The following is an 11,152-nucleotide window of genomic DNA, read 5'->3' on the forward strand; positions in this document are numbered from 1 at the left end:
CCTTACCACCATACCAAAAGTTCTCCAGTATAATAGTGAATTACAACTGACTTCAAGATGTCTATTTGAGGAAAGTATCTAAGATATCCTAAAGTCAGGAAAAGAGACAAAACAAGTTACACAGGAGAAATTTGAAGCCTCTATCACTAACAGGTACAGAAAACATGAAATATAGCACGAATCTTACTTAGATAAATGTGAAACCTCATTTGAAAGACTTTTTCACTTCAGTTCTTATTTTCAATAAATGATGTGTGGTTTTCAATAGGAAATTAAGAGGTATGTCAAAGGAAACAAACTAACACAGTGTTAAGCAATAGAGGAAGGATCAAAAGCAGACTCACATAACACATACATGTTGGAATTAGCAAAAGGGAAATTAAAATATCTACCATTAGCACATTAAGGAAACTAATGGAAAATGAATAAAACATTCAAGAACGGATAGCTATTTAAGACAGTTATGTATCATTGACTATTCCCAATGATGGGAATACTAGAAGGAGAAGAAAAAGAAATGGACCACAAGAAATATTGGAATTACTAAAGACTGAAAATTTTCAAAAAATTAATGACAGACACAAAACAATATATTCAGGAAGTGCAGAGAGAACTAAGCAGGACAAACCTTTAGAAATATAAACTTCAATATATAACATTAGAACTGTAGAAAACTAAAGGCAAAGAGAAAACACTGAACAAAATTTGAGATGGGGAGCCCCTTACCTCTGGAACAACAAGCAAAAGAAGAATTATAGCAGAATTCTCATTGAAACAGGCAAACAAGAAAAAAATAGCATAAGATACTAAAACACTGAAATGAAAACAAGAAAATCAAATAACTTTCAATTATATTCAGTGAAATTATTATTTAAAACTAAAAAAATAGATTTTTTTTCAAAGAAATAAAAGTTGAAGGTATTCATCGGTAGAACTTGGTGGTAAAGAAATGTTAAAAGAAGTTTTTTAGAAAAGAAGAAAATTCTGTTATTTTTTCCCTTCCCCCCACCCCGCCCACCCCTCTTTTCCCTCTATACAGTCCTTCCTTCCTCCATCCTTGCCCCCCTCCCTAACCCTAACTCTAACCCTGACACTAACCCCTCCCTCCCCCCATTATGTGTCATCATCCACTTATCAGCGAGATCATTCATCCTTTGGCTTAAACAACATTACTCTATGTAAATTTATGATTACACAAATGGTATGCCTTTACGCCATGTACAAACAGAGAAACAACATGTATCCCATTTGTTTACAATAAAAAAAGAAAATTATATAAAGCAGAAAGTGGAATCTACATAGAGGAAAATATTGGTGCAGGGATAAATTAATATAAATATTTTTTTTCTTTTTCTTATTCAATGTATTGAGTGATTACAGAATATAGATAACTGAAATAGATGAGAGCATTGTTATAAAAGATGAAGGGAGATTAGTAACAGTGTTTTATAAGGTAGTGGAAATACCCATTGTGTTACATTCCGTTTGAAGGACTTAGTTTCAAAAGTCTAAAGTCTATTGTAAAATTTACAGCAAACATTAAATTAGTTTGAAAAAGGAAAATATAATTGATATGATAAAGAAGGAAATAAAGTCAAATTATTAAAATATTAAATTAAAACATTGAATGGGAGAAAATATTTTAAACTGAGTATCTGATAAAAGATTGAACACCAAAGTATACATGGAATATGCAGAACCAAATAAGTAGAGAAAAACACTGATAACCTGCTAATAAACAGGAACTGTGCCTGAATTGACATTTCTTAAAATAAGACACATGAATTGAATAGCTGACAGATATATAAAAAATAATATCGTCAATCATTTAATTTGCAAAAATGAAAATTAAAACCAGAATGAGATCTCAAAGAGAATTCAGATGGCATGCTCTTATTCCAACACAGTGGACCTTGACACTGTGCTGCCCGGCAAATGTGGTGAAATAGTCTAAGTGGATAAAAGTCTTATCTATTCAAAAACACTAGATGATAATGGAAAAACTAACAATATTAGTCCTTTGCTTGTTGTTTCCAGATTGATCATCTCGTCATACATTTATATGTTCTTATAAAAAAATTTAAAACATAATGAAGCAATTCTTAGCGAGTCTAAGAAAAATAGTAAAAATTCAAGAAATCACCTAAAAAAAAAAAAAAAAGACAACAAGTAATGATGAAAATGTGGAGAAATGAGAACACTGGTACCCTTTTGGTCGGAATATAAGTTAGTACAGGGTTTATGAAAAATGGTATGGGGATTTCTCAAAAGCTTAAAAGTATATCCAGCAATTGTACTGCTGGGTCTATATCCAAAGGAAATGAAATCATTATAAAAACGAGATACATGCATACCCATCTTTATTGCACACTGTTTACAATAACCAAGATATAGAATCAACTGATTGGTCCATTGATAGATGAATGGACAAAATGTTGTATTTACATACATATGCATATGTATATATGAATGCATAAATATGCAGATACAATACAATATTATTAAGCCTGAATAACTGAAATCCTACCATTTGTGATAACATGAATGAAATTAGAGGACACTACATGATGTAAAATAAGCTAGGCAGAGAAAGACAAATGCTATGTAATCTATATGTGTAATATAAGAAAACTAAACTCATAGAAGCATAGAATAGAATGGTGGTATCAAAGATTAAGAGAAGAGGCAGAGAAGGGACTGGGGAGATGTTGGTCAAGGAGTGTAAAGAAACAGGAGGAATAAATTCTCAAGATCTATTGTAGTGCATGATACCTATAGTTAATAACAATGTACTGTATACTTGAAAATTTCTGAAAGTAGATTTTTACTATTCTCTTTACAAAGTAATCATAAGCATGAGAAGTAAGGCATTTATTAATTACCTTAATTCAGCTAGTCCACAATGTATACATGTCAAAATATCATGTGATGCTCCATAAGTATATGTATTTTATTTGTCAATTAAAAATTTAAATACAATTTTTAAAATAAGGGTATTATGGTATCTTGGATGATTTCATGGAATGAGAAATGGATATTAGGCAAAACTTAGGAAACCTGAACAATGGATGGACTATAATACATAATAAGATATTAATATCCATTCATTAATCATACCAAATATATCATACTAGCAATACATGTCAATAATCTGAGAAAATGACTATACATTATGAGATAGCTTTCTATTATCTTTACAAATTTTCTGTAAATCTAAAACTCTCCTCAAATATTATAAAGTGAAGAGTTAATAAACATGTTAACTCATCACATAAAATAAAAAATATATAATATAAACATGTTTATATACATATTTGCATTTATAAAAATTATAAACAATATATTCATATATATTTAACATATTTATATGTGTATGTAGTATATACATATGCATAATATATAGAAAATGTGTGTTTGTATATTAGAGCACTTATATGTATGTTGTTAACAGTTTGAGTGATTGTATAGATTTTAGAATATTTGCACTTATTTTTACCTTTATTTCCATGACCCTTCCATGTGATTTTTACAGCTTCACTGAATTAAGTTTTAGAGTATGTTTTTCTTCTGCACTTGAATCTCATCTGGCCTCAAGATTTGTTTAGATTAACAGAATTTATTAGGAGCAACATTGAGCTGGATTTGAACCTCAGTTTTTTGAGAGTCTCAGGATTTTTTTTTCCTTATTGGTAAACTGTCTAGCTGCCTTGTGAACAAACTCAGGCTAACCTATTGGATGATGATAGGTATGTGCTCCACCTCTCCTAGTAAATTCAGTGAAGAGCAGAACTCCTACCAGACCACCAGCAGATACATGAATGAACCTTGCTGAGAACAATGAATTAATCATCTAATCACAGACCAAATTGGAAACTTACAGAATTGTGAGTTTGGGGGTAGTGTATTATGCAACAAATGCTACATAAAAATTACATGTTGAGTTTGTAAAAGTACAGGTTTGATATTTTAAAATTCATACTATATTTTTATCATTTATAATTAATATGTTTTATTATTTATCCTTAAAATACTATTGCTATTAAATATACTACTTAATAGTATTTTTAATATACTATTAAATTAATATTTCATAAATGTGATTCTCATTGATTTTCAGATTACTGAGCAAAACATTTTATTAAATTATTCACTGATTACAATTACTACATTCATGGAAAAAATTTCTACCTCTACTGTACATAACCGTATCCACTTATGTTCATTCCTATTTTTACTAGGTCGTTGTCAATTTGAGTCCATGTTTCTGAGTTTTATTTTTTAAGTCTACAGCAGTATTGTGATAAAATAGGAAAATTAAACTGGGTATCAGGAGACTGGGATCTGAGACCTGGATTTGCCAGTCACCAACTTGATGATATTGGCAATCAAAAGCAGTCCTCTGAGTCTCATATTATTCAAATATAAAATGAGAGGATTAAAAGTTTTCCAAGGTCTCCTGCTAGATTTAATCTTCTATCAGTTCATAATTCTAAGATATTTAATAATTATATGTTTACTTCATTACTTTTTTATATTTTTTCATCAAGTATTTTTAGAGATGGGATAGGAAGAAGGAAGGAAAGGATAAAAAAAAGGTACCCCTTTTGATGCACCCTGTCCCACAACATTGTTTAAGACCCCTGTTTCACAGTTTATAATAATATAACTAAACATTAATGGCAAGAAATGTTCAGTTTGTTGACAGACAGCAGGACAATAGTGATAACATATGCATAAGGACCTATTGAAAGCTGAAAATGAGCAAAACATTGTGCAGAAACATATGAATCCAGAGTCACAGCCAAGATCTGATTACCAGCAGTATACTCTGCAGGCACTATAACTTGTAAAAACATTTAAATGGTAATTGGGTGAATTGGTAGAAGTTGAAATGTACACAAGAAATTGCAAAGGATTATTTCAATTTATATGATTTATTTAAGAAAAGGGAAAGGTCAGCAGTTCACAAAAGGTCTACAGACAGTAGAAGGGAGAAGTTTTAAATAAGGTTGAGGCAACACATAAGTAGAAAGAAGTGATGGAACTTATTTCAAATTTTGTTGGATTGGGGGAAACACTTGTAAAAATAGAATGCCAAAGAGCATCTAATTCAGGGTTTGTATAAATTTAAAAAATTGAGACAATCCATTCTGAAAGTATGACACACTAGAAGGAGGAAATCAGCCCTATACTTTAGCAAAATTAGATTTCGGGTATAACTAAGGACCTAGAATTTATCTATCTTCATATCTCCTGTATTCTGAAATTCACTATTTTTGATAGCACTTATTAAGACAAGCTGGTATAGCCTATGGAAGGAGATTTATATATAATCAGTATGTACGGATTGTCTGAAGTTTCAAGGTCACAGACTAATTCCTTCTTATTCACCTGGGTAGTAGTAGCAGAAATTATGAGAGCCAAACAGAACTTTTCCCTGAAGCAGTGATTATTTTGTAGTTAGGAAAGGGAATAGAAGCCTGTTCTAATATTCTTACTTAGGGACCCATAATTTGAGCACATGCCATTACCAGGATCCATTTTCTTGACTTTATAGAAATATATAGTCCACATTATTAAGTTATTGTCTCCCTTATCAGATTTCTAAAATGAGATGACTCAAATGTTATGAGCATAACAACCTCCATAACGACATGGGCCATTGTTTGTGTTGTTCCTTTCTTCACAACAGGGACATGTTAGCAGCTACATAACATTTAACCTCCAACTTCTAAAATATTATTGAGTAACACATCCTTTTTCACAGAAAATGTGATTTCATGCTTCCACCTCTGATGTTTCTATAATTCTTTTACCCCCACAAAACTACACTAAGCCTATCTCTAAATATTTTTTTTTGCTATTCTCTACATCAACATTTTGCTTTAATGCATGTTTCTGTACTTCCTTTGTAATATTTACTGGACAGAAGATGTTCATATATCAAACTATTTGATGATCTCTGATTTTACTATATGTCAGCTGCAAAATATTGCACTGAACACCTAGGGACTTTTGCTAAGAGTAAGATATTTTATAGGTGAACACTTTCCAAATGTACCCAAATTCGTGTGCAATTAGAGTGTGTGTGCCTTAATCCTTTAGCTCTGGATTCATTCTTTTTTTAATATTACAATGTAACAATTGAATTATAATACTACTCCTTATATCTGAAGTTGCATGAGTAGCTGGCAGGTGGAAGATTGATGCTTCTTCTGAGAGCCTCTGGACCCTACTTCTTCATTTCTACAAAACACTACTTACCAAGTATTTTGCATACATCATACTAACATTGAAGGTTTGTGGAAATATAGTGGTAGTACAGAACAAAAGAAAAAACTTAAAATATAACATCAAATATCACTATTCGAAACTTTGCCTAACCTTTCTCACTACTTAGTTTCTTGGTGGCTATATTCCTTCCTTAGGCTGTTACTTGTCAGGTTTCTCTCTCTTTCTTTTTTTTTTTCTGTGATTATTATTATTATTTTTTTTAAAGATCCATTTCCTTCACCTTAATCTTCACATTGGTGTCTTTTATTCTCTTTTTCAGGCTGCTTGTATGAACTTGGAATCTCTTTTACTGTCTTAGGCAGCACTATTAAGATGGATCTTTTAGTGTTCTGGATTCTAACTTTTTCAGCTGAGAAGCTGCTTCAAAGTTCATTGTGGATATTTTCCTAAGCGGGGGAGGTGATATTCACCATTGAGAAAATTGTTGCTTTTTCCCCATAAAACAGCAACAAAGCAGACATTCTGGTTCTTAAATGACATTTTCCACATCTGGCTACATACAGGAAGCCTTCATGGCCCAGAATTTCACAGATGTGTGCATGATATTCTTATTTTCCTGGGAGTTATATGTCAGACCATTTATCTAGCTTGCAGTTTCTTAAGGAGTTTTGCCTTCTATTCACCAATTCCTATGATCACTGATACTACCAGTTCTATTTGCTCACAAAAATGTCATTCTTTTTTCCCTGCTGCCCCAAATCATCTACCTCCTATTTACATTATCTCTAACAAATACTTTCCAGATTCCTTCATCAGAATTGCTGGATTAAGTAGCAATCCTACATATAATATTATGAAGAAAATGTTCAGGGAGGGCCGGGCCGCAGTTATCGCGGCTGAAGAGAGACAGCCCGAGCGGGATTGGGGGGGCCGAGAGCGAAGACCTTGGGGAGCCGTGCTGGGACCGGCGCGGGCAGAGGGGAGGAGAGGGAAGCGGCGGCGGAGACGAAAGGCCGCCTGAGCGGCGAAGGCACCGAGTGTAAAAAATTGTAGACAGAGGAGCCATGGATAGGAGAAGTGTGGGTGAAACAGAAAATGGAGATACTTTCCTTGACCTGAAGAAGCTGCCGGCCTCCAAATCCCCTCATCGCTATACAAAAGAGGAGCTCTTGGATATAAAAGAACGACCCCATTCCAAACAGAGACCTTCATGCCTCTCTGAAAAATATGACAGTGATGGTGTCTGGGACCCTGAGAAGTGGCATGCCTCTCTTTACCCAGCTTCAGGGCGTAGCTCACCAGTGGAAAATCTGAAGAAAGAGTTGGATACTGACCGACCGTCCCTGGTGCGTAGGATCGTAGATCCAAGAGAGCGTGTGAAAGAAGATGACTTAGATGTTGTTCTCAGCCCACAGAGACGAAGCTTTGGTGGGGGTTGTCACGTGACAGCTGCTGTTAGCTCCCGCCGCTCAGGAAGTCCATTGGAGAAAGACAGTGATGGGCTTCGCCTGCTTGGTGGACGAAGGATTGGCAGTGGGAGGATAATCTCTGTCCGGACCTTTGAGAAGGATCACCGTCTTAGTGATAAGGACCTGCGGGACTTGAGAGACAGAGATCGTGAGAGGGACTATAAAGACAAGCGTTTCAGGAGGGAGTTTGGGGATAGTAAGCGTGTCTTTGGAGAATGCAGAAGAAATGATTCATACACTGAAGAAGAACCAGAATGGTTCTCAGCTGGACCCACAAGTCAGTCTGAAACTATTGAACTGACTGGCTTTGATGATAAGATACTAGAAGAAGATCACAAAGGTAGAAAAAGAACAAGACGACGGACAACCTCTGTGAAGGAAGGCATAGTTGAGTGCAATGGAGGAGTAACCGAGGAGGATGAGGTGGAAGTCATCCTCACCCAGGAGCCTACTGCTGATCAGGAAGTGCCAAGAGATGCCGTCTTGCCTGAGCAGTCCCCAGGAGAATTTGACTTTAATGAATTCTTTAACTTTGATAAGGTGCCATGCTTGGCTTCGATGATAGAAGATGTTTTAGGAGAAGGGTCAGTCTCTGCCAGTCGCTTCAGTAGGTGGTTCTCTAACCCAAGCCGATCAGGAAGTCGATCCAGCAGCCTTGGGTCAACACCACATGAAGAGCTAGAGAGACTTGCTGGTCTGGAGCAAGCCATCCTCTCTCCTGGACAGAACTCGGGGAATTATTTTGCTCCTATACCATTGGAGGACCATGCTGAAAATAAAGTGGATATTTTAGAAATGCTACAGAAAGCCAAAGTGGATTTAAAACCTCTTCTTTCCAGCCTTTCTGCAAATAAGGAAAAACTTAAAGAAAGCTCACATTCAGGGGTTGTGCTTTCAGTGAAAGAGGTAGAAGCAGGGCTCAAAGGCTTAAAGGTGGACCAACAAGTAAAGAATTCAACTCCCTTCATGGCAGAACACTTAGAGGAAACCCTGAATGCTGTAACCAGCAATCGACAACTCAAGAAAGATGGAGATATGACTGCATTCAACAAACTAGTGAGCACTATGAAGGCAAGTGGGACTTTGCCTTCGCAGCCCAAAGTCAGTCGAAACCTTGAAAGCCATTTGATATCCCCTGCTGAGATTCCAGGCCAGCCTGTCCCTAAGAACATCCTGCAGGAACTTCTGGGTCAACCAGTTCAGAGACCTTCTTCTTCCAATCTTCTGAGTGGCCTTATGGGGAGCTTAGAGCCTTCTGCATCTTTACTGGGCCAAAGAGCACCCTCTCCTCCCATATCACAAGTGTTCCAAACTCGAGCAGCCTCAGCAGACTACCTTTGCCCAAGAATACCATCACCAATTGGTTTCACACCAGGACCACAGCAGCTACTTGGAGATCCATTCCAAGGCATGCACAAGCCCATGAGCCCTGTCTCAGCCCAGCAGATGAGCCAGCTTGAATTGCAACAAGCAGCTTTGGAGGGGCTGGCCCTACCACATGATCTTGCAGTGCAGGCAGCAAACTTCTACCAGCCTGGTTTTAGCAAGCAACAGGTGGACAGAACCAGAGATGGATTCAGAAACAGGCAACAGCGAGTGACCAAGTCACCAGCACCCATGCACCGAGGGAATTCCTCTTCCCCAGCCCCTGCCGCTTCCATCACAAGCATGCTTTCTCCTTCCTTCACCCCTACCTCAGTAATCCAGAAGATGTACGAGAGCAAAGAGAAAAGCAAGGAGGAGCTAGCATCTGGAAAAGCTGTTCCCGTTGACAGTAAAGAGGATACTCAGAAGGCTACTGAAGAGAACTTGCTGTCATCTAACTCCATTCCCAGTGCTGATCGAGACTCTTCTATGACAAATCCTAAATTGTCAACATTACAGCCATCTTCATGTTCCACCCCACTATCCCAGACAAACCGATACACCAAAGAACAAGATTACCGACCTAAAGCAACTGGAAGAAAAACACCCACCTTGGCATCCCCAGTTCCAGGAACACCTTTTCTCCGCCCTATCCACCAAGTTCCCCTTGTTCCCCATGTCCCTATTGTTCGGCCTGCTCATCAGCTTCACCCAGGATTGGTCCAGAGGATGCTGGCCCAGGGAGTACATCCACAGCATCTTCCAAGTTTGTTGCAAGCTGGTGTGCTTCCTCCTGGGATAGATCTGTCTCATTTACAGGGAATATCTGGCCCAATCCTGGGTCAGCCTTTTTACCCTTTACCAGCTGCTAGTCACCCTCTCCTAAACCCTCGTCCTGGGACAGCTTTGCATCTGGCAATGATGCAACAGCAGCTACAGCGCTCAGTTCTGCATCCTCCAGGCTCTGGTTCCCAGGCAGCAGCAGTCAGCGTTCAGGCGACCCCTCAGAACATGCCCAGCAGGTCAGGCCTGCCCCAAATGCACTCTCAGCTGGAGCATCGCCCCAACCAAAGGAGCAGCTCTCCTGTGGGTCTTGCCAAATGGTTTGGCTCAGATGTGCTACAGCAGCCCCTGCCCTCCATGCCTGCCAAAGTCATCAGTGTAGATGAACTGGAATACCGACAATGAGCAAGACAGGCAGGCTTACCTATGCCTGGACTTTTGGTGGCACCCTGCTCAGGACTTTTGCTTCCTCATCTCGGTTGGTTTATTGGCTTTTACTTTGGAGCACTCTGGGTGAAGCTGTTTAGGGGACCCACGCACCTGGTGTGGTATGCATTATGAGAGAAGGATCTTAACCAATCGAGTGGGGTCTACGTAGTCTGAATACAGGATGCACAGTGTCGTCAATCCTGGAAACAGTCTTTTTTTGTAAGATATGTGAATGAAGTGTTGGTGTCTTCACCAAGAGGTGGCACCTAAGGGTTCTGAGGAAATAAATGTATAGGCCCTTATGTACAGACCTGTGTATAAACAACTTTTGTACATACATATAGAATAGCTTTTTTGAACTTATACAACTGTACATAAAAGTAGTTGGTATTAGTTAAACCTGTGTCAACATTTGGATTTTTTTTTTTTTCACTTGTACATTTGGGATTTTTTTTTTTTTTGGTTGATTAAAGTTGCATATACTATGTGTGTGAAAAAAAAAAAAGAAAATGTTCAACACAGAGTGAAAGATGGTGGATATAATTTTAATATTTTTCTGATATCAGACATCATAAAAAACAATGTACATGAAGTCATCAAGAAGTAAAATGAAATTTTAAACAAATTACAGTTATGTATCATTTTACTTAATGATTATATTCCTGAATAATTATATGTAAACTTTAATTCCATAAAATAAGTCATATTTAGGAGCTCTGAACTAGAAAACATTACATAAATGTGACTACAATAAATTATATTATGAAATAAACTTTTGAATATATTGATATGTTTCCATTTGAATATAATATATTATATATTATTCTTGTTCAGAAATTATTAAAGGATGCCTAAAAATAGGCTAGTTTTGT

At 36.9% G+C, this 11,152-nt stretch overlaps 1 protein-coding gene across 1 annotated transcript; it reads left to right on the top strand.

The window, feature by feature from the left end:
- The first annotated feature begins 7,289 nt into the window (after nt 1-7,289).
- On the top strand, nt 7,290-10,742 carry LOC306650619 (eukaryotic translation initiation factor 4E transporter-like). The gene has a single exon (XM_079122720.1). The coding sequence runs from the start codon at nt 7,299-7,301 to the stop codon at nt 10,254-10,256; it is 2,958 nt and encodes a 985-aa protein (XP_078978846.1). The 5' UTR covers nt 7,290-7,298; the 3' UTR covers nt 10,257-10,742.
- The last annotated feature ends 410 nt before the right edge of the window (nt 10,743-11,152 follow it).

This window comes from Sciurus vulgaris (assembly GCF_902686455.1).
Source record: "Sciurus vulgaris genome assembly, chromosome: X".
In the NCBI taxonomy this organism is placed as follows: Eukaryota; Metazoa; Chordata; class Mammalia; order Rodentia; family Sciuridae; genus Sciurus; species Sciurus vulgaris.

Bases quoted from the DNA above. Each gene is read 5' to 3' on its own strand.
- LOC306650619 (XM_079122720.1), top strand. From the start codon at position 7,299: ATGGATAGGAGAAGTGTGGGTGAAACAGAAAATGGAGATACTTTCCTT.